Raw genomic sequence first — 25,587 nt, 5'->3', positions numbered from 1 at the left:
TCGGTGCATTGTCTTGATAAAACAACGGTTTTTTCTTCGATGTATGAGGCCGGTTTTCCTTGATTTTTGCATTTAAACGATCCAACAACTCTATTATTCACTTGTGATTGTCTTCCTTTTTGGAGATAGTCGATGAACAATATTGTGATGATGATCGTTCTGATTCAGGAGTGAAGTGATGGATGTTTCCATGTTTCATACATTGTCACGGCCATGAGTAAATGTAGCACCCATTTTGAAAAAAGCTTTCTCATGGTCAAATTTGTATGCATAATTGTAAACACTCTTTCTTCAAGTTACGATTATGTATAACCAATTCGTGGAATTTTTTAATGTTTTCTGGAGTAACAACCTCAAGTGGACTACCAGAATGTTCACCATCATCGGTATCTGTACGACCACGATATATTTAAATTTAGCGAACCAATTACAAATTGTTCTTTTCGATAAAGCACACGTTTGAAGGTATTTAATATTCAATTTTACTTTGGTTTATCATGTTAAATGCTTTAGAAATAATTATACTTCAATTTTAATACCCTATAACACATTATAAGACAAATAAATGTAGTGTCTTCTCTAATCATATCAATTTTTGTGATCATGAAACATCTAATGTCAAATTAGCGAAAGTATAAGTCAAAATTTTAAGTTGAAAATGTTATCCACCAAATACTCAAATATTCCAGAAGAATTTTGTAGAATAAGAACACAGAAACCTAGAATACGTGAGAAAATAAATTACAAGGTAAATATTTCGTTTTTTTTTTTAATTTTGTCAAATACGCCCTAGTGTTGAACCTGAAATTTTGTAAATTATTTCCACATGTTTTTCGGGTCGCTTCTATTAGATTTTTTTTCCACTGAAGCTGCAATATAATCCGTTCCTGAGGTATGGAATAAATCTGTTTCAGAAATGGTTAACAGCAAACGATAGGCAAGACGCAATTTTATTGCAAGAAGAAAAAATGCGCGAATTACGTGAATTGAAGAGAAAAATAGGCGAAGACTTTTTCAAAGTAAAAGAATCAGCTTTGAATTATAAAGGTAATGAAATATTTAGTTTGTTCAAAATTAGTTGAAGAAAGTAAAAGAAAAATAATTTGTAAATAGACGAGTAAATGTATCTGCCTGTAAGGGCGTTGGTTTCAACAGGGTACCAGACGTGAACTGAGCCCTTTTTGTACCCCATTCGTCTATTAGATCTTCGGTAGTATTTTATCTGACGCAAATAATCTTTTCGCCATCGAACTATCTTTGACGATTCGGTTATTGACATCCGTTTATTTAGTTTTTTTTGTGTTTAAAACCACATGCTGACAAAACTTATTTTTAAACTGGTATAATTTTGTTCTGCTTAATTTGCTACCTTTTGCTCTATTACTTCTAATATCTCTCACGCCACTGCTTTTCGCAGATTGTCTCTGGCAAGAATATTTCGAATATATACGCCTTCCGACAACTTCGGCCAATAGAAATGTATTTATGTTTACGATTTGATGTTTTCATTGGTAAACAGGGTCCACGTGGACTGACGGTTTATTAGATTTTTACCCAAATTTTTATGGGGAGTAAACATGCCGTGCGTATTTATGAAATATTGATTATTTTTCACTCAACTGTCTTTTGCAATTGATATTGGAAGAACTATACTAACGTTCGGTTTCATAATACAATTAAAGGAAGCTTTAAATTTAAAGTATCCATTAAATTAAGTCGCGCGTTTCATAATTGACAGCAATGTTTCACTTTAGCACATTAAAGTCTCTTTTAGAGGCAAACATCAAATGAATTATCTAATTACTTCTGATGGAAACCATTAATCATCTAATTAAGTGATACGACGTCTCTAGTTACCTAATTTTTGTCGTATATCAATGTGACTGTGAAGAATCATAAATTTACGTACATAACTTCAAGTTATCATTTTATTCGTTAAAATTTATTGTACACTGACCGCTCCTAACGGGAACAAACGGCATGGTTAAGCGATTCCAATTTTTATATTAGTTTGACTCTAAATATAATTGATTACAGCTTTTGTACACAATAAGATTAATATTTAAGAGTTCTATATATTCTTGACATCCAACGAGAACAGTACTCAGATTATTGAAACCACTTTATTTATTTATATATTTTTGCTCAATAAATAACTTTTTACAAAGTTGTAATTGAATTATATAACTAAAAAACCTCATACTTTGACTCGTCACTCCATAAAACTCCCTCCCACTTATCGTGCGTTCAATTTTTATGTTCTTTAGCCCACTAGAGGTATCGTAACTGCTATTCTTCCGATAAAGTCAACTTCTCTCATCTCCTTTTTACTGTAGAAGTACTAAAAGACATATTCCTAGAATTATTGATCTGAGGTGCTATTTCTGAGTCCTCGAGTCTTCGATCACGTTATTTCATTGATTCAATACGTTTATCTTCATCAGTTGTAGTTTTCAAATGCCGCCTTAAAAGTTTTTTACCGCAAAAACCCTGATGGATGCATATTTTTTCATGTAGTACACTTTTGCCTAGACTATGGAAACTTGCGATTCGTGCACGAGTTTAAACCGATAGTTTCTTGGTTTCGCCAGAACGAAAACAATTCGTATACAAAAATATGTTTTGTTCGAAAAAGTCCGTTCTTGCGTCTCACAGGGGTAACTGGGACTAAACTACAATCATAAACACCGTATAAATCATTCACGATTATCGTTTATTTTCAATTTCAGCAACTAAACGAATAAGAGACTTGGCGCAACCAAAAGCCCATGCAAAAAAAGTTACAGAAGCCACTACGAAAAATTCTCACGTTAAACCAACAGCATTAAGATATATGCCAACTAAACGAATATTGGAACTGGCGAGACCAAAAGAAAATTACATTTCAAGAAGACCAGATTCTTTCTAATCATTTTTGAATTGATTTAACTAATTCATATTTTCAAACAGATTTTTTTTCATAGGAAATAGAAGCACGCATGTTTCCTACCTACAACGCAACCAATTTTTTTATAATTAACAATTAAAATATATTCAACCTATTTTTTGGTTATTACACATCTAATTGAAACTACTACAGTTCGAGTGTACACCAAAGTGTACTAACTCTAATATATTTCCGACTTTCGAATATTGTACTTAAAATATATTAAAAGTAGTACACTTTGGAGTTCAATGTTGCCATTATCCCACAACGAAAATGCTTATATATATATATATATATTATATATATATATATATATATATATATATATAAGCATTTTCGTTATATATATATATATATATGCATATATCAATATCAAATCAAAATTGGCGTTACTGACAGCAGATAAATAATTAAGTTTGTTCTAGAATTTGTAATAGAGGATTTTTCTAAAACATCGGTTGTATCATCAGTTTTTTGCAAATTACAAAATTCCAAAGTGTTATGCTAGAGTTCAGTAAAGTTATAGAAACTACGCGGCGAATGATACAAGCAATCTCGGCGGTAAAGACGTGCTAGTAACTAAAGTGTCAGTAGTTTCAACTCTGGAGTAATAAAGTGTGAATTTAACTTGTTTTCCACGAACCCTAACCGAGAGACGTTAGTTACAATATTAAAACATCGCAGTGTTATTATATGTATACTACAACATAAAAATTTGAGGTATAGGATAGTAAAAATCGTTTGTAATAATATTTACAATTTATTGGCCTAATTAATATTATGGACGCAAATAACACGGTATAATAAATCAAGCCTTAAATAAAGACCGAACAATATATACCAGGGTATAAAGCAGGGGTTGACAAAAAAACAGGCCCTCGGGCGGAATCCGGCCTTATCTTATAAGCGATTTTAATAGAATCAAAAATAATTTCGCAAAGGTGGTAGGCTTAATACATAGAATTGAACGTGCACTTCCTTCTCTTAATCTTCGAGGGACGACAAGTCGTAGCAGGAGTTTATTTTGTTTTAGCACTTATCGCATACTAATTTTAAAACTAATATTCTTTATTTTGCAAATATAATAAATTATTATTTAATAATATTAATAGATATAATAGTAATAATAAATTGTCCACTTTTTCGATGTATTATAATTAATAATAAATTGAAAAAGTGGATAATTCTTATTAGTCAAATTTTTCTGTCCAAATACTTTAAAATGATACTTATAGTGTTTTTGTCATAAACATATATTTGAAAGGAACAAAAACTTCATCTAAAACATTCGCGGGTACGCGATATAATCCTCCGGCCCGGGAGACATTTTAAAAATTTCATTATGGCCCGTGCTTAAAAGTATTTGCCCACCCATGCTATAAAGGAATAATATTTAGAAAAGTGAAAATGTAACTGTATTATAACATAAATCTCATCCACCAAATTAATAAATAATGTTTGTATAGCAAAAGCTACCAATAATAATTTAAAGACCCCGTATAAATGGTCGTGAGTAAAAAGGAAAAAGTGAAATCTTCAGTAAATCAAAATACGATAATTATATCAGTTTCTGACTAATCGATTAACTTGAAAGAAATAAAATTAAGCTTTACAAATTTGGATCTAATTTGCTTAAAATAACGAATAAATTAAAAGGTGGGTTAACAAATTCTTAGGCTGACTATTAGTTTGTGAGTTACAGCATTTTGAAGTGAAACAACTTTTAGTGGTTTGTAAAATTAGTTTTTGTTATGTTAATACTGTTAAAACCTAAGTTTAGCTCGATAATAAAATTTAATCAAAGCTAGTATGAGACTGCATCGATTTTTTTAACTCAACAGGAACCAACAATAAAGTTACTCTTATGTGGCTACCTGGCCAGATCGGATTACGGTAATTTTCATAGGTTTCCCAAAAAGCCATCAAATCATGGTTATAAAGAAATGGAAAAACGAGAAGAAATCAGAAACATTACCCTAGATCTGAAACAATCGAAAAATTTTGTTTCCTATTGCACCAATTGGTTTCAAAAGGCACTTTCATTGAACAAAGATGAACTAAGGAGAGTACTGGTATGCTTACTGGACATTACCATATGAAGAACATCGGAAAAACTTTTAACAGTTTTTGTCGTTTCTACAAGGAGCCAGAGGAAACCATCAAACATTTCTTGCCGGTATAGATGTCCATAGACAACTTTTGTCGTTTTAGTAAGGAATCAAACGAAACCACCGAACACCCCCTTTGTGAGTACGAGGCAATCCATAATTGAAGACCCAGTGTACTTACAATGAAGCTTTTTAAAGTCCAGACAAACACTTTACAAAGTAATTGCTGCTTGACTGGTCCAGGATACACAGTAGATCAAAGTGTTAGCGAGTTAGATTCACGATCTAGCTCATCTAATCCAATCAAAGACGAAATATTTTTTTTATTTCACCAATTAGTCCGAATAAATTGAATTAAGGAATATTATTGGTATTCTTACTGGACACTGTTTGGTGAACTACCATATGAAGAACATCGGTGAAACTCCCGATTGCTCTACAAGAAGCTAAAGGAAACCACCCAACACTTCCTTTTGCTTGTTAGGATGCCCATAGACAAATACTATGCTATTTACGTAGTAGAAGTAGAACCGTATAATCGCCAGACAAGTAGCTCACTTTTAAAAATCGTTGTTGCCTGACTGGTGAATAGGTGCACAATGGATCAATAAGTCAAAGTTTTAGATAGATAGGTAGATTCACAACCTTATGTCCCGGAGTCAACCGTTGAGAAACTGACTAAGTTGAAACGAGTAGAAATGAGCAGCTCAAAGAAGCTGTCACCAATGAAAAAAATCAGTCCAAAAAATAACTTTGGTTAACCTAAAAATGAACCAAATAGCTGTATGTATCATAGGAATGTATTGGTTGAATATTTGGATATATTCAAAGTGAGTGTCACACGAGCTCACAATCGACCACGGACAACAACGAATTGATGATGCAATGTTTGGAGTTATTAAATCATCAATAAATAAAATATGGTGTGGAGTGCCACGAGCTCACAATCGACCACGGACAACAACGAATTGATGATGCAATGTTTGGAGTTATTAAATCATCAATAAATAAAATATGATGTGGAGTGCCACGAGCTCACAATCGACCACGGACAACAACGAATTGATGATGCAATGTTTGGAGTTATTAAATCATCAATAAATAAAATATGGTGTGGAGTGCCACGAGCTCACAATCGACCACGGACAACAACGAATTGATGATGCAATGTTTGGAGTTATTAAATCATCAATAAATAAAATATGGTGTGGAGTGCCACGAGCTCACAATCGACCACGGACAACAACGAATTGATGATGCAATGTTTGGAGTTATTAAATCATCAATAAATAAAATATGGTGTGGAGTGCAAGTGATGAAGCGACTCAAAACCATAAAAAATCACGAAAAACTGCCCCGGTTGGAGAAGAAGTGGTGTTTTATCAATATAATGCACTATATCACAAATCAATGGAAACGATAGCAAAAATGCACGAATTAAGTTTTAAATTGCTTCGTCGTTAACTGTATCCTCTGCATCTGTTCTTAAACCTCTCAAGAGGATGCTTATTGGACAGACATTTGCACCGATGAAGGATACTATATCGAATAATAAATTCTATTTAAAAAATTTTCTGCGCAAGCCTAGGAATTTCTTAGTCCACTTGTGTTAATATTACAAGTCTAATTATTGAAAATTATGCATTTTTCTTATATTGAAGATGGTCAAAATCATACAAATTCTGTACAAATAACGAGCAAAATTATCATAAAAGTTAATAAACTTGGATTTATATAGAATGCGATTCTTTTTCACGAGAGGACTTGGTCCTTATTTCCTTCCGCCTTAACGCCCTCTATAAGTTTTAATGCTAAAAATACTATACTCATCACAATCTACAAAATAGAGGCACTAACTCAGATTGATCAGAATTTAAAATCAAATGAGATTTAGATTAATTAAAAAATCGGAATTGATTTAAATCGAACGTTAAGTACTCAACTGTTAAAACTATTTACAAAGTGTTTGTCTCACTAAATATAATTAAATCTAGAATCATAGAAAATCTTCTTAATTTCAGATTTATACAGGATAAACTAATAATATCAGAATTTTTTCTATTCTTGTTTTTCTAGACCAAAAAAAATTGAGATGTAGAAGTAGATCCATTAAACATAGACCTGAGGGTATCTTTTGAAAGCAACACAGAGAATGACCAGGAAACTAATGGAGGTGAAGACCTAGAAACGACTATAGGGTAGAAAAGAAACCACAAAACTATGAAGGAAATGAAATTAACTAACCAAAAACTGAAAAGGTGTGAAAATGGAATGGAAGAGAACATGGTGTCCCAATCCACCACATAAATACTTTGGTACTCCAACCTTGTTTTAAACAAAATCAAGATAAAAATAATATTGGCAACACTGCGGGTGATTCGGCAACGTTTTGTCTACTGGTTTTAACTTGGTATAAATAACATATTATTTTTGACAGTAGAAGTTCTGTTTTGGTTGTGTGTAACAAAGATCAAGGTAAGTGTTGCTGCGGGAAACAGATGCTTCTAGGTAGTCCAGGAAGCGCTCAACTTTAGAGGGCTCTCACAAAGCCCACAAGGCCCGTAGTCACATACGGATACGAGACACGGACTATGAGGACGACAAGTTAGCTGATTTTGAACTGATGGGAACGGTTCGTGGAGGATCCGAAGGAATACCGAGCTGAGAAAAGGGGGCGCGTCTAAAGTGGCTGGGAAGATGTCGTCTGATCTATACGGAGTTCCTTTGCTAAGATTATGGGGTGACATGATTGTAGACTATATTAAAAATAAACTCTGATATGTTATTGATTTACCCTGCATACAAGTCTATAATAAAAATAGACTTAAAAATTTAATATAAATATAAATATTCAACAAGACGTGGGACGATTGCCTTTATCCGTATTTTCTCCGTCAATCCCAAATGTCCGCTGGGAAATTGTTAACTTCTATCTGATCCTGAACAGGATTGCCGTCAATTAGATAAGACAGTCGCACTTTCATTCTCAGAGTATTCTGAAATTTATATAAAAAATGCTGAATTCGAAAAAAAATAACGGGATTAAATATAATAACCACCAAAAAATACTTCAGTACACTCTTTTACCAGAAATATATATTTAACAGCAAAAAATAAAGTCTAAAATTACAATAATTCTAGATGAACACACTGTTTATATCGAAACTCACGATTACACTGTCTGACGTAACGTGCGTTTCGATAACCAAGTTATCGTCTTCAGAGACTGAAGGTAAACTGAGTTCACTAGTTTACTTTTTGTAATATTTTTTTTATTGACACATTCTCATTTTTATTTTGTTGTCTTTTTCATTTTTTCTGGCATTCATTTTCTAATATTTCCTTCTTACATTTGTTTCTGTCGACGCTGTGATTTCTGGGTTAATCTTTTCAAAATCTCAGTTGTTTTTTTTTTCAATTTTTTTTGCTTTTTTTGACAGATCCTTACTACCAACTTGTTCTTTTTCTCTCCCTTTCATCTAGTCTGGGAGCTAGCAACAGAAATACACGACGAAGTTCCTCTTAAGCGATAATTAGTAGAATGCTTCTGATAGTTGTATAATAAATCATAATGAATGTCAGCTGCATCTCGGTAGGTTGGCAGTAACGTCCCACGTACGACAAAAAAAAGAAATTCAGTTATTTCCACCCAGCTAAAAATTTGTGAAATTGTAACAATCCCAATATCTTGAGGAAACTAATCAATCAGCTGACTATACTATTGTTAGTACAGGTAAAATAGGATTAAACCTGAAATTAAATTGGGCGCTTCTGATATTCTAGATTCTCAAGTGTTTTCGGTTACTGAATAGGCCTAGCAACTCTTAGCAAAATTACGGGCTCGGATTTTCGATTCGCGATTCAAGATATTTTTAAGTACACGAATCCATTTCACGGTGAAAATTATGAGGTTAGGAAAAAATCTGTAGAGAATTTTGTGTTGTACATTTATAGCTCTAGCACTTTTTTCGAATTACTCGTAGTTTTCGAGTTATTTGCGATTCAAAATATTTTTGAGCGCTGAAACCCATTTTAAGTGAAAATTTTGAGGTTAGGCACAAATACTTGGGATACTTTTTTGTAGAGAATTTTGTACTCTACATTTTTTGTTGCAGCAGTTTTTTTCGAAATCCTCATAGTTTACGAGTTATTCGCGTTTCAAAATTTTTGTGAGTTTCAAGTCCCAAAATTTCGGAAATCCGTGCCCGTAATTTTGTTAAAAGTTATTAGACTTATTTAGTATCCCAAAACCTCCCAAAATCTAGAAAATCAAAACGGCCCAATTTGATTCAAATTTTTAGTTCAAAATCGCCTAATTTGCCTGTACTAAGTGTATTATAGTCGGTTGCCGTATCGAACATGAAAAAAAAATTTATATTTTCAGTGATTTCCTCTCAAGAGATCTATTGCATCAGCTAACCTGATTTCCCTCGACTTACTGCTAGCTGATTTTTTGTATTAATCACAGCAGTATATTAACAATTACAAATTTTCAGTTGGGGGGATATGACTGAATTTCTTTTTTTTGTAGTGCGTGGTAGACCCACCCACCGAGCCACAGCTGACGTCCACTAGGCTTTATTATATAACTCTCTAATGCATCTCAACAATTATCTTTAGAAAGGAAATATTTAACCGAATTTTTACCTGGCTTCCGGACTAATACCATTAATTTATTTGATTTAGTCGTTCACATCTCTCTACATCATGTTTCCTTCTTGTCCTTTGTGAACCTTCTCATTGTTGTTTTTTTATCATTTTATCATTTGATACTTGGTACAATCTCTTCGTTCTCATTTAGCCCTTTTTCTAACTATGTTCAATTTTTTCTCTTTTGTTTTCATATTGTGTCCTAATTGAATTTCAAAATTTCTTCTCGTTTTTAATGATCTAATGTATTAACTGCTTCTATTTTTCTTTTTTTTTTAATACCAGTTTATTTAACATGCTTCTTTGTTCTTCAATTTCCCCTGGTTGGCAGTTTGCTTTTACTTCGATTCAAGTTACCATTTACTTTTTTAATTTCTATTTATAGAATTTCTTTCTGTTACTTCTCTTAATCATATTCCTTTTATGGGGTTTCATCAGATTTTTCGTTTTATTTCTCTTTCACTTACTCTACACTTTGAAAATGAAACGTTTTTCAACCAGATAAAGTGAATAATTATATTGTGTATATCAACATTCAACCCTTACTTACCCTACTAGGATTTGTTACTCTTAAATCTTGAGTAACATGACCATTAGGCTCTAAAACCGTTCCTGACGGTGACAGCATTTGTAACTGGAATGTCTAAAAATTGAAAAAAGGGCTTAACATTGTACCTACAAACTATGAATCAAATGTTAAGGCTATAAAATGTAGTTATTGATCTCTAATAGTCATTTTTATCAGTCAAAAAAAGGGTAGTAACATCAAAATAAGCTAAGAAAGAAGTACTACAAATTATCATCCCTAAATAACACTTTTTAGTATTTTAGAACCCCTCCCCTCGTCTTTGTCATCACAGGTTGTCACATTTTTATCCCTTCTGTGAAGTGAAACATTGTTTTAAATTTATGCATGTGTTTGAAAATAATCGAGAAAAAACATTTTTTACTTAGATTTTTATTGAATAATCTAATAAAATCAATATAAATAATTAAGTTGAATTTCTGGAAACGTTGATGATATTCATACTGAGCACACTGTTTGCACCACCACTTCACCAACACTCAATATTACACTGTCTGACTCGAGTTTCGATAATCAAGATATCGTCTTTAGAAACTGACTCAGTCAGTTTACCTGCAATCTCTGTAAACGTGCATCAGACAGTGTAATTGTGAGTGTTGGTATAATGGAAGTGTAAACAGGGTATTCAGTAAATCAATATAAAGTCCATTATTCCACATAACCAAAAAAACAAACAATAGAAGACTAATTTTAATTAGTAGTTGTAGTACGTCAAAAAACTTACCCCCCTTACCCCTTGTCACATTTTGGTGATACCCTCGATACCCATTAAGGGATGACCCCTTATAGACATAAATATTTGCTACTGAAATTATCAAAAATGTAATGTAACAATTAATATTGATAAAATCACCCTGTTAACAAAGTACTGAGCTCCCATGTCATTTAATCAAAGCTGGGATGAGGGTACCAAAGAAAATCTTTTCAAATAAACAAGAATAAGTCTCTTTAGATCATGTTCCTGGTCAAGAATGGAAATGAAGAGGTCAATACACTCACCAGAAGAGTGAGTGTATTGACCTTAATAAACCTTAAGGTTGAGGTGCAATGTAATCCCAATTAAGTATCTAGCTATATGATTATTGCTTTTAATTAACTTAATTGTCTTAGATTTGAAATCTTTGAAATTACAACTAATTTCTAGAGTTTAATCAAAATTATTGTTTCTAGATACTTAACCAAAAATACTCACCCTAGGAACAGCTACTTGGAATATATAATCAGTCATAGTTGATAAGGTATAGTTTGTTGTATTGACAGTTACAGATAACGTACTATCGGCTGTTTTATCTAATGAAAATACTATTTTTAATCCATCTTTATCATAGGCAGTTAATGTAGGCACGTTCCTTTCTGAAAAAATAAAAAAACGCAATGAAAATATAAAATATGTGCAACTAATCTGTGCTATATAGATTAGATATAGATTATTCTTTCTCCGTTGTAATTTCATCTAAAGTAGATACAGTGGAGATCTTCCACCACATGAATCAATCTACGATTTATTGAACACATATTTTCTACATGCTGTCTCTATCTTTCAAATATTTCAAAATTCAAATATAAACATAACAACATATGATTAATTGTCTTCTTCACAAGACCAACTACAAGACGTACGTTATATATAACTTTCCTTTGGCAAATAATCTGATTTTTTTTCAAATTGAGCTGATGATATCAGTTCACTTGTTCTCACTTTGATGTGGAATGACACTGAAACATTTAATTGATTCGATGCCGTCTAACCCAAAAGTAAAATCGCAAATCTTAACCACGATGTTAATCAACAGGCTCAATTAGGTACAATTAGGTAATAAAAAACACATAAATATAACCTCAAACTTTCCAATAATTAGCCAAATAAGCTGAACTGAGTTCTTTTCGTATATCAAAAGTTGGTGCTGCACAGGTAAATATCTCAATTCATCTGAATAGAGTAAAATTAAATGAAACGTAGAATTTAATGAGTTACACTTAAATGAATGCAAATTATCTGAGATTTCGTGCAAAATGACTATAGTATCTTTAAATTGATCTTAGCAATCGTAGAAAGAAACAACAATATAATTGACGAAACTTACATAATTGACCGTAGTAAAAATAATACTTAGTTGATTTTAGCGAATTTTTGGATTGAATGGGTAATTTTGTCGTCTGATTAATTTTGACATTTTATAATACCTAAAATACCGTGAAACTAAAAGTTTACAATGCAATTTTCTACGTACTATCTCTTTCTATCAGAAGAATACAAAAATAACAACATACGATTAATTGTCTTCTTCACAAGACCAACTACAAGAAAGACGTACGTTATAGTTTCATCAAATTGATATTAACAATCGTAAAAAGAGATAACGATATAATTGATGAAACGTACATAATTGTCCGTAGTAAAAATTGTATTTGACGTTACCGCATTTTGAATTAGACGTGAGCTCTGTTTTTTTTATCGAATTTTTCGATTGAATGTGTATTTTTGCTCTCTGATTAATTTTGACATTTTATAATACCTAAAATACCGTGAAACTAAAAGATTACAATGCTTATATTACAGTGGTAAATAGTGTTTATAATTAAATTTCTAGAATACTAATACTTTAATGTAAGTTTGATCGTAGAGGTTTTGAGTAATGAAAGTTGCAAGTATACCAAAACGTTTTGTATACTTTTAATGTGTTAAGTTATAATTTTTGGACCCCTTGGTGATATTCATACTGAACACACAGTTTACACCACCACTGTGAAGAAGTGTGTTCAGTACTTTTAATGTGAAGGTAATGAATACTCTTATTTTTAGACTAACTTTCTACTCTATAAATACATTTTCTCTCTTTTTAGATAAAATATGTTGTATTTCCACTTCCACTCTATAAATCAAAAAAAAAATATATGGAAAGGGAGTTTTTCCTTGATTGGTATGATTTTAAATAAAATATACAAAATACCACGATTTATAAATAATCGAGTATTAACTTATTTATGACATCTAAACTTTGTTTCCACACCTTATGAATCAATTTAATCTAATTCATTATTCACATATAATTGTACTCGCCTTTACTGGTATTACTATCACCAAATAGATCTCCCGATAGGAAATTAGAATTCTGATTATTAATTAAAATGTTGCTATTATTATTCTCCATAATTAATCCAATATTATTTCCGCCCGCATCTGTCGTCGGCGAACTCGAAATTGGACCAAGCCCCAACAAATCCAACAGATCTTGATTGTTTGCGTTCGAAATAGGTGGCGCTACTGGTTGCGAATTCATTTTGATTACGTCCAAATCTGTCGAACTATCTATTCCTCCCAACAGATCCAATAATGTATTCTAAAATAAAAATATAAACATTAATTTGGAATATCTACAGAATTCAAAACAATTTACAGATTCACTATTCACTGTATGCTGAGGACTATCTTCGTTTGATCTTGGTTCCGAATCGCTAGCATCTCCATTGGTTTGATTTGCTGACTGAGACCTGGTAAGCTCCATGGGAGGCATTCTTTCCAACAAAGCCGACCTTAAATGGGAATATTTACCGAAAAGTTGCGAATATTCAACACCTCTTTGTTGCAATTCAACGTGTAGACTCGAACAGAAGGAGCTTATTATTTGTTGAATTTTGCTAAAAGATAAATATACACAATTACACGGATCTGGCCTTTCGAGCCGGATATGAACCAACGCTCCATTAATTACGTGAACCATTTTTCGATCAGCTTTGACTACTCCCCCTCCCTTTGGTGAGATTTAGTGAGATTTACCTGTACCACTCTCCCCTTACGTGAGATTGACTTTAAAAATATTGTAAGCTAAATTTTTTTTATTATTCAGAAAAATAATTGACCATTCAGGTATGCTATAGTTAATTTATATAAATTATATCAAATGCAAAGTAAAAACAAATAAAAACAAATCTTTTTAAAAGATTTTACTCAATCTATGGAGACTCATGTACTTTTTCGAATGAAAAAATTGGACACATGTCATCTGGGAGCTAGACGCTTGACTACTCCCATTGGTTGAATCCTGACAGAATAATACAGTTTCTCGTCGAAACGTATCTGTGCTTATGCAGCTTTACTCACCAAGCAAAATAAATGCCACGACATCTATTATCAATGATTTTATCATTTTCTCTATTACTCTCAAACTTTAATATCTGTAAGTGAGATTTTCGATAATCCCCCCTCGGTTTAAACGCTAATTGGTGAGATTCCAATGAACCTCTCCTCCCCCAATCTGAGCTGACGTAATTAATGGATACCCCCAAAGATGTGACTATTGCCATTATATACTTTGGTGTAATCAATATCACCCAAAATTCCAAAACTCACTTGTTAGTATTATTGAACCTGGTACTGAGTTTCGTCAAACTCATAAGAGTATATTGTTTCGTCATAACTGTATTCTGAGGTGACCACAACAATTTCTGATAAACGTCTATAACTTCTTCCTCTGTTGGAGGAACAACAATGTTATCTTCATCGGGAGATGCTTGTAATAACAAATCTCCAAATTCCCCTATTGCCCAAACCGCAACTTGAGTTAGAGGTTGCTTATTAAAGAGATCCTCCGACAAAGCTTTGTACAATTGCAAACTGACGTAGGCCTGTTGACTAGTACTTTCAGAAATCAACTGGATAGTTGATGTTATTACATCGTCACGAACATAGTTACCAGCCTAAAAATCAATTAACTTCAATAGAAATTTCACTTATTGTTATATTATTATATACATGGTTAATATTATTTAATGATAATATAATTTTTATTATTGATAAACTTAAATCATGATGAGTTTTGTTTTTACAACTTAAATATTTGTTTGTGATAACTTACTGCTATCAAAACTTTCAGCAGAGTATCCAAATGCCATCTCTTATTAGGCGCGTACTTTTCTGCTGCCATAACTATAGAACTTGAACACTGAGCTTTAAATTCGGGATCGGTCTTTTCTAGAAAAGTCAAAAGTTCTTTCATCATTGTTCTGATATTTTGAGAATTGACCAAAGCAAAAGATAATTCCATTGCTCTTTTTCTTATTGAAACATCGGGATCTTTTAGACATTCTAATATGGTTGTTCGATGCCTTTGGACTGCCGAGGTATCTACATGCACAGTTCTTAAAAGGGTATTCAAAGCAACATACCGAATATTCTTATCATTATTCAGCAGGAATCTACCGAGAATGTTTACAGCTAAAACCTGAAACAAACAAACTTAGTCGGGCTTACCGTAGTGAACACATAATTTTTTAACACCGCACTTCCTTGAACTGGATGTGAACCAACGGAAATTTCAATGGATCAAATGGTGTAATAAACCGGTTAGCAGAAAAATTAATGAAGTAACCAGAGCAAAATAGATAAGAACACAAGTTGAAGACCTAAAACTGTACAAAGGAAAGAAAATATTTGTAAGAGAAAAAAGTAAAGGATAGTAGACGAATAAAATAGAAAAAAAATAATTGACATAATAGAAAATCTGTGTATAAGTCCTGTAGCACAGAAAAAGAAATAAGCTAATTATGTTGGCTTATGAAGAGAAACGGATGGGAAATTACACCATAACGTATCAAAATGAATACAAAGAAGATGAAATCCTAGAAATACACGATTTAGAAAAAATTAATCCAATTTTAATTGTTAAAGTAAAGAGGGTTACAACTACCAAAAAAAATATGTTGTTATCAAGTATTTGGGACAGTAAAATGAATCAAATAATATTAGAAAATATTTGAATTTTTTTAACCGCTTTATTTGCTATGAAGAAACTTTGTATAAATACCTGTTTCAAGGTAAAAGATTCAAACCAATTATAATGGCATATGAAGAGAAACAGATAGCAAAAAATACCTTAATATAATAAGTCGAATAGGCACTAGAGAGAAGATGAAATCAAAGAAACACAAGAGAGAAGATGAAACCAGAGAAACACAAGAGAGAAGATGAAACCAAAGAAACACTAGAGAGAAGATGAAACCAATGAAACACTAGAGAGAAGATGAAATCAAAGAAACACAAGAGAAAAACAAAACATTAGAGAGAAAATGAAACCAAATAAACACAAGAGATGATTTAAAATAATGGAAAAAAATACCAGATAAAGTAGTTAACAGTATAATAATTGCAGAATTGTTGAAGCAAAGAGGATAACAACATGTGGAATACTGTTCCACATGTTGTTATCCGTTAGGTGAAGTATTTTCGACATCAGAATTGATTACTCACTCTTAGACCACTTTCAGATTTTATGTCCATAATGGATAGAACAGTTTCATACAAAATAGTATTTCCAACATTTTTACTGGTTTCCGTATTCGTTGCGACTTGTGCTAGAATATCATTCATAGCTTCGGAGGCATCGGCATCATTGATTCCCAATACTCGAAGAAGCTTTAATATTTTCACCTAAAACAGATTAACAATAAAAAAACTGCGAGAGTACAGTAGTTTTAGACATTGTACTATAGCTAAAGTAATTAGAGTATTCAATTATTTCAGAAATAAAAACAGATCAATTAATGTTCCCTTGACAAAAGATATCAAAGGAAAATTAATAATTCAGATGCAATAATTATTTTTGGTTACCTGAAGAAATGGATCGCTTACACCAGATACATCATGTTCTGGTGAATATCCTGCCAAAATCAGATTTTTCAATATCCTCACTAAATTTGGCACTATCTAAAAATAACAAATTACCCATTGGATAAAATCAAATACATAATAATAAATTTAAACTATTTAATAATGATTTAATAAATTTGACTCACCTTTTTGAAATGATTCAAAGTATCGGGACTATTTTCACACATTTCTGTTATTAATGTAACACCAGTTATTAAAACACCTAAAAGAACATGATAAATACAGTAAATCTTTAATGAACTTTTTTATCAAAATACTTTTTTGTTTATTACTAATGACTTGACAAAAAAACTGTATCCTACGATTCAAATATTATTAAATCCATTATAGTCTAATAAACCAAAAAATAAAAATTTCATCTTTGTTATCTGTGCAGTATAAAAATATTCAAAATCAAAAGCCAGTGGTAGAGGATTTGCAGCGAGTATTAGTATATCATAAGATATAGTTACTTCTTAGTCCAAAATTTATTAGTATTTTCATATTGATTAAAAGAGATATAAAACAGCACAGCAAACATTACAAGCTGTATAGGCCCATAGTTTTAAGTCTCTTTACTGCTTTTCTCAAACTCCTTCTTTTTGCACCTTCTCCACTTGTTAAGGCTCTCTTCACCCAACTCTTTTCTTCCATTCTGGCTTTATGCCCCAACCAACGCAGTCTTTTTGCCCTTACTATATAGCTTGACCATATAACCTTTTTCAATATCTGCATTCGTTCTTCTTCTCCATTCATCTTGTTCCGCTCGTATCCATTCCTCTCTCCCTTAGCCCGTTTTTCCCATTCTCATTCATAACCCTGCATTCACTACCATATAACACAGTTGGTTGTATTACATTATTGCCTTTTGTCAATCTTTCGTCATTTTCTTTAATTTCAATCACCTTTACTTGTTAGTGTCACTTCTCAGGTGACACTACTTAATTTTATATTCATTGACACGTAGGCTATATATTTTTGTTTTTATATTGGTTTTTTTGTTTTTTGTGATTTTGTGAAAGTTTTTTTGTTTCTTATTGTTTTTTGAAAGTTTTGTTTTTCTAATTGTTGTTCATTTATTTTGTTGTTTTTTGTATTTTTGCGAAAATTTTTTGTTTCTTGTTTTTTTGGAAAATTTTCTGCTTTTCTATAGGTTTTTCTACTTGTTGTTTTTTGTTATTTGTTTGTTTGAAAGGTTTTTGTTCATTTTTGTTTTTTTTTGTTATTTTGAAAGTTTAAATATTGTTTTTTTCTTTTTCTATTTGTTTGTTATTTTAATGTTTTTTTCTTTACATTGGTTTTTTTGTTTTTGTGTAAGTTTTTGTTCGTTGTTATTTTTTGAAAGTTTTTTGTTTTTCTACTTGTTTTTTTGAAAGTTTTCGTTTTGTTTTTCTGTTTTTCTATTTGTTTTATTGTTGTTTTTCTTGTTTTTTGTATTGTTATGAAAGTTTTTGTTTTTTTGTTTTTCTTTCTGTTTCATCTCTTTTGTTGTTTTTTTAAACTTCATTGTTTTTGTTTTTTTATTTGTTTTTATCTTTTTTGTTCTTTTTTTAAAGTTTTGTTTAGTTTTGTTTGTGTTTGGTTTTTTGATAGTTTTTTATGTTTATGTTGAATTTAATTGAGAAGTGACTGAGTACAGCAGCGACTGCGTTATTCCCTTTAGTCGGCCATTTAGCTGGTGAACCAGTTTACCAGGAAAATCGCAGGAACCTTGCAACACCGACGATCGAAGAAGTGTAAGTGATAGTGTTCTATCTTATGGATATAGGAGAATTATATAAAAAGTTATGGTAGAATTCAAGACGGTATTAATATGCTATTGCTAGCAGCCGAAGGGGCGGATAAGGAAGTTTTCTCTTGGGCTTCGAGGCGAGTATATTGACGAGCCAGGGGGTAAAAAGAGTTTCTTTGGCAGCGGAGTTATTTAATTTGATCTATATTCGATTATGGGATAGATGTAGGTTTTTTACTTATGAAGTAAGGTGAGGTGGTGGGTTCGTCCGAAATTTCCTCCGAACGCTTTTGATGAGACAGATTCGGCACCATACTCTGTTTAGAGTAATTAATATTGCTCAGAAGCACAATATTAACATTAAAAAGTATTTGCCCTTTTTGCGAATTATTAGAAAATATTTATTGTACCGTGATTTTTTTCAGATAGTAAACTCCTTGTAGCCGGTAGAAAAATTTCCATCAATTCAGGCACTCTTTTTATAATGCGGAATGCACATAAAGCTGCCTTTTTACGAATGTAGGCGTTGGGCGATTTCATTAATCTCTCTATCTCTCCCGCTAAATCTCTAGCCATTTCTGGAGAAGCGATGGCTCCCAAAGTGCATAGTGCTAGTCCAACAACAAATTGTGTAGCTGAATTCAAGTCACTGAAACGGATTTAAATGTTATTATTTATTTAAATTGAGTTGTATATGTATTAATAAAAAAAATTCAAAAAGCAATTTATTCAACTCTAAACTATAAAGTACAAAAATTATTTTTGTTTTATTGGATTGGCGCCAGGACTATTAACTCGCCATACTATGTTTAAATATCAATCTTCTCTTACTCGAGGAACAAAAAGTGTTTTTAACATGTCAAAAACTCCCTGTGATCATTAAGACGACATCTTTCAATTATTACCATATCGGTGTGGTATTAATGCCATTCCGTACTACTTCTAATCTTTCACCATACACATATCTTGGTGGTAAGCAGCATTACACAAATCTGGATTCATCTGAGAACATTATATTGGAGAACTGGTGCTCTAACCAATTGAAACTGTGGTCGTGCTAGGGTTAACAGTGTTGGGGAACAGTCTCAATTCGAACTTGATCCTGATTTCTAGTTAATGAAATCATACAAAATCAAGGTGAAGTATATGAAATTAAAATTTGTCTTAGCAGTTCAAGCCTCTTATTATTAATCATAACACTGTTTCGCCAAGATAATGCACTGACTCACAAGTCGATGTCAACGGTGGTTGAATTCAACAAATTGCTTCCTCATCTACCGTATAGTACAGATCTGGCCGAGAGTGACTACTGACTATTCGCTAATCTCAAAAAATGCTAACCGGTAAGAAATTCACCTCAAATGAAGAAGCTAAAACTGAAGCCTATTTTGAGGCAAAAGACAAATCTTTTAAAAGCATGGCATCGAGAAGTTATAGAATTATTTTATTTGTCTTGAGAGAAATTACATAGATGAATAAAATCTATTTTGGGCAAGTTTCAGGACTTATTGAATGATGTGTTACCTCTAGAGACATGAGCAAGTGAGTAAAAAAATAATCAAAAACGACCAAAACCGTTGATGAATTTTACAACAAAAGAATCTTGTACTTTGAGAATTAGCAGTCTATTTAAAAGTCACCTTTCATACAATAAAAAGTTTAAATGACAAAATTTAAAAAAAAAATCATCTTAATATGATTTTTCTGTAACTAAATAAAACTGGTAAAATGAGTCATCATTATACTGGGTTCGAAAAAGAAATTAAAATTAATCAAGTCTATAATAAACGAATAAATTTACATACATTGTAAATGACGTGTCAACGTTTACGTATTAACAACTGGTAAATTGTTTTCAATTTGAATAACAAATAATTGGATGTTTATATTGATTGAATTGAAACGAATAATGAATAATATAAGACACTGATTAACAATATTAACAGTTAGATGTCACCACTGGGGACTTAAGCCTACAGTGGTCACTATGTGTCAACCAAATCGTCTAAGACACCAAATAAATTATTTTCGAATTTTTTTAGTTAAAAATAACATTAAGCCCTCGAAAAGTATTTCAGAATATAAATTACGATTTTATTAACGTTATGAGAAGGACAATGTTAAAGCCAAAGATGGTATACTGGGTATATCAAACAAACTATCATCAAAAATATCATCAAACCCATATCATATACGCGTCTCAGAAAAAGTAAAAGTAAACAATTTCCTAACCTCAAATTTCATTTAATATTTGTGTGCGGTTTAAAAATGAAAATAACAAAGAAAACAAGAAAAAAGTGGGCAGTGCATCACTGGGAATAATTATATCCACTTTTGAAGCCTGATGGATGATGGGACAAAGGGAAACATGAATTTACCTATAGAAGTAGACCAGAAAACATACAAAAATTATAAGAAACATTAGAAATACCATAGAAATGCCATCAAACTGATAATGTTGCAAGTGCGAGAATGTAACAATTCATCTGCACATACTTTTGATCAAGAAATATTGCATCTTGCATTGCATTACATGCTGCATTGCATAATGTTACGCAACCTTTGGAGGTGCTCTTAGTGCATTTGAAATTACAAGTCATTATAAAATACAAATTGAAATATCTGTATTAAGGGGAGTAGGAGCAAAATGAAAAAGAGAGCGTCTACTAAAAAAATGTAGTGAAAATATATAAACACTAGGAATAAAGAATTGGCGACTCCAAGCTTTGCGCCTATAAGGCATTTTGAGTTGTTTATACACTCCAAATCAATTGATTGAACAATATATTTAAAATACTCACTTTTTAAGGCAATTGGTTATCAACAAATGTACATCTTGACGTTCGTCTAGTAAAAGCATAGCACCCAAATAACCTATCCTCTTGTCAGTAAATCTAGAACTAGCTATCAATTTTAAACATTCTAATTGGCCAAAGTGAGCTGGATATCCCAACATGTGAATGTACAACAGCTTGGCAATATTTCGACATCTGGAAACATGATAATTTAAATTCAATGGTAAGGAAAAATTATAAAATACTGTAAGAATGTGATGTCAAACCTGGAAAGCTTTAAAATGGTCTATTTTAACAATGTATTCAATTATCTAGATAACAATTCCAAATATACTTTTTTTATGCACTGCAAAACATTTTTATATAAAAAATGGTATTTAAAGAATCGACAAGAGTATAATTGAAAAAATATAGGAACCAACAAGTTTGAAAACACAGTTGATTAAATCAAACTGTACATTTTATATACACACACTACCACAATAATAATTTATTTATTATATATTCAAATTTTTGATTTATCCCTTTTTGCTTTCATAATTTCAGTGTAAAATTTTGGCATTCTCTGTAACAATTTTGATGAATAAACGTAATCTATTTTATTTCATTCGTTTTTGAAGATATTCCGAACACTGTTTGTCCAATTTGTCCCACAGCAACTCAATCCAGGTGCGATCAAACGAGTATGACGGTCAAAATCATTACTTCCTTCCTTCTTCTATCAAAATCCCTTCAATTTTTACCAGATCTCCAGACGCCTTTACTCCAAAATATCCCCATACCATCACTGGGCTTCGGCAGTGTTACCATCAAGATTTTACATGGATCTAACATCCTTTCTTCATTTAACCTATGCACAAACACTCATCTTTTAGACCTAAAACCCTCATCTCCATGAAACTCTCCGACTCTTTTGTGCTTTTGCAATCTCTTTATTTTATTATCACGTCTTAAAAGCAGTTTCTTACTGCCACCTTTTCCAACAGATCAGCATCTCCCAATCTCCTTTTCAATGTACAATACTGAAAAGCAGACCCCTAGAATCATTTATCTGAGTTGCTATTTCTGGACCAATGAGTCGTCGATCTAACTAATACGTTTATCATCAACAGTTGTGATTTTTTGAGGCCACCTGAATGTTTTCTTTTGTAAAAGTTCCTGGTGCAGGCATATTATTTCACGTGTCGAGGTATTTTTATTTCTGCTGCAATGGTACAGTAACTTTTGCCTAAACTATGAAAACTGATAGTTCCTTGGTTTTACCAATTTTAAAACTTACAAGTTTGAATTTGCAAGAATGAAAACAATTCATATACAAACTTAAAAAAAAATGTCTTGATCCAAATAGTATAAATTGCAGCAAGATTGTATATTATTATTGGTTTTTACAACACTGTTTTAAACTACATTTGACAATACGAAAGAAAAATTTTGTTAAAGTTTGTAATGACACGAATGGATTATAGGGTGGGTAAAAATTTTTGACTAGTAGGGTAGATTATATGATAATCACGTAAAACAGACAATTTTCTCGTGATGATGAAGATTTTTAAATTGAATAAAAACAAGAATAAACTCCAGATCAACACACTCATAATGAAAAACCTGTTGAGGAATTAAAATTAGCTGATGTTTTTCAAAAAGAATTTAAAATCCAGTTATAATATTTTCTCATATTTGAAAATTTGAGTGAAATTATTAAATATCGATACTTCTATAGACAATCTAGCTGAGGTTGAATGTAGAATTAAAATATTTGTTGATTGTTAACTTCAAAGGCAATTAAAACACAAATACATTAATTAATTTAAAAACTATTTTGAATTGTGCAGCCAACTTCAATTAATCAATTCACTACATATTTTAAGGCTTGTTAAAGAAATTTGTATTTCATCATATAATGTCAAGTAGGAAAAATAATAGTGACAATGTCTTAAGGAAAATACGAATATATAAATAATTTTTTACCTCCATACTGAATCTTCCTCTCTAAATGTTGATCTAATGTAGGCACATTCTTTGTTAACTACACTACGTTCTTCTGCTGCAGTTCTTGCAGCTCTAATTTGTCGAATTAAATCTCTAAGTCGCATTGGAGTCGGCATTCGAACTAAAAAATAAAAATTAATCATCGACATTTGAATTATTCAACTAATTTAGAGCATACCTCTTTCAATAGCCTCATTAACAACCTGTTTAATAGTGGCCATATTAAATGCGGGATTAAATCTAAAAGTAAAACAAATTTTATAAAAATAGTATATTCAAATTACTACGATTATTACCCATGGTCAGAGGCATTCATGTTTGATGTTTTTACTCTTTTCACAATACGAGAAAATCAGGTTAAAATCTGTTAATAACACACTTTATTTTAATTGAATGTCCATTTCAAACTGAATTAAAAATTCAATCAACGTTAAGAATATTTAAAAACACAATTATTCACAACGATAATTAGTATGGTATTAAATTCGCTGATAAATTTCTGGCCTGAACAAATTCACCTGTTTTTCAACACCTTAAGAATTGACAGCTGACGTTAAAAAATTCTACTAACAACTAAAAACAATACAATTTACCCCTTTAAACTACCCAACAACAGTTCAATCACCATATAAAAACTAAAATACTTTCTTAAAATTAATATAAATAATAAGTTTGTTTTTTAGACCATCCCATTGATTTGACATTCGGTATTGGCAATATGGCCGGTATTGTGACGTCACAAGTTTCGTGATGTGGACATTGATGACGTAGCGCGTTGCTGGAGGGAATTTAATGGCTAATCCTCGTGTTAGAAGTTAAAGATTTATGTTCAAAATCCATTCCAAAATCTCATTTATAAGATATCAGCAAATATGTGACAAGATAAAATATATGCAAACGAGATAATTCTGTGACATTGAAAAAGTACTACTAGATCTGTTACGCATCAATCATTGATAAAAATAACAATAACCACGTTACTAGTTTGATAGCGTACATCCCACTAGGTGAATTTTAGTTGTATTTACATCTACCTTGAATTTACTTACCTTCTATTAGCTTCGGGGGGAAGTACACTCCAATCCGTTTCATAATACGGGTACATTTTCCTTTTCGGGGTAAATATCACTTTCCAAATTCACTGGGATGTTATGTTTATAAATATTTTCACATAGGTACACCTATTATAATCCTTTATTCTTGATAATAATAAATACAGAGATAAGAAAGTTACACACATTTCATTATCAATTTATCAGGCCACGGTTAGTTTTTTTATATATTTCATGAATAATCAGCGCATTTATTTCTCAGAATAAAAAAACCGATTTCAAAAATTTCAATAGAATACTTTCTCAGAAAATTGAATGTTTATTAAATTCTAGTAAAATGTAGGGGTTTAATTATAATCCACATTTGTCTTTTCAAAGTGTTTTTTTTTAAAAAACGGTATTCTCACGTTATAACGTATGAATTTTTGATTGTGAGTTTTTAACCTGACTAAGTTATTAAGGAAATTATTCAACAAAGTTATTAACAAAAATTATAGGCAACGACATGCTTTTTAACTAAAAAGTATATATATATATATATATATATATATATATATATATATATATATATATATATATATATATATATATATATATGTATCACAATAAAGGACTTCTACTTTTCACCACTGAAATAATTTCGAAAATGTATTCCGTTGTTCTTCATCCCCCCCCATATCGACTTGGGGTTGTGGGGGGTGTTAGAGGGAGGTAATTACAATATATGGATATATGATGATTTTGAGATAATCACCGAACGTTATGTCATCGACAATCCGCCGAAATTGGCATCCCTAATGTCTCCGAACGAGAGGTCGTTACGCCATTCTGAAGAAACGCAACAACATCTAAACTAGGCAGTGGTTACGACCCTCTCCTAGTAATTGAGAGCCATTAGGGATGCCAATTTCAGCGTATTGTCGATGACATCGCGTTCTTTGGAGGAGATGTAATTCAATATTCTTCGTGGTATTAGCCAGGAAAGTAGTTGTTTCCTCATTTGAAGAACAGCAAACCAACATTTCGAATCAAAAAATTCGAAATAATAGGTGGATGCTTAATTAATTTAAAATACGGTATAAAATATAGATACCCAAAATATA

The 25,587-nt window shown here is 31.5% G+C and overlaps 2 protein-coding genes across 3 annotated transcripts; one reads left to right on the top strand and one right to left on the bottom strand.

Annotated features, from left to right (window-relative positions):
* Positions 1–620: 620 nt before the first annotated feature.
* Positions 621–2,908, top strand: LOC130440589 (uncharacterized). Its single transcript, XM_056773849.1, has 3 exons — positions 621–748; positions 915–1,047; positions 2,730–2,908. The coding sequence occupies exons 1-3, from the start codon at positions 659–661 to the stop codon at positions 2,906–2,908; spliced, it is 402 nt and encodes a 133-aa protein (XP_056629827.1). The 5' UTR covers positions 621–658.
* Positions 2,909–3,672: 764 nt separating this feature from the next.
* LOC130453333 (AP-1 complex subunit gamma-1) lies at positions 3,673–24,601 on the bottom strand. 2 transcript variants are annotated; one of them, XM_056793010.1, is made up of 15 exons: positions 24,482–24,601; positions 23,611–23,672; positions 23,412–23,553; positions 21,450–21,638; positions 19,059–19,297; positions 17,063–17,139; positions 16,878–16,973; positions 16,518–16,697; positions 15,127–15,492; positions 14,622–14,968; positions 13,669–13,909; positions 13,332–13,611; positions 11,463–11,623; positions 10,235–10,327; positions 3,673–8,030 (listed from the first exon to the last, which is right to left on the bottom strand). In XM_056793010.1, the coding sequence occupies exons 1-15, from the start codon at positions 24,535–24,537 to the stop codon at positions 7,929–7,931; spliced, it is 2,631 nt and encodes an 876-aa protein (XP_056648988.1). In that variant the 5' UTR covers positions 24,538–24,601; the 3' UTR covers positions 3,673–7,928. The 2 variants fall into 2 exon arrangements, with proteins under 2 accessions (XP_056648988.1, XP_056648989.1); XM_056793011.1 differs by lacking the exon at positions 24,482–24,601 and adding an exon at positions 23,729–24,398.
* Positions 24,602–25,587: the final 986 nt, after the last annotated feature.

The sequence above is a fragment of the Diorhabda sublineata genome, chromosome 2, assembly GCF_026230105.1.
Source record: "Diorhabda sublineata isolate icDioSubl1.1 chromosome 2, icDioSubl1.1, whole genome shotgun sequence".
Classification (NCBI taxonomy): Eukaryota; Metazoa; Arthropoda; class Insecta; order Coleoptera; family Chrysomelidae; genus Diorhabda; species Diorhabda sublineata.
This window is presented reverse-complemented; position numbering and strand designations above follow the sequence as displayed.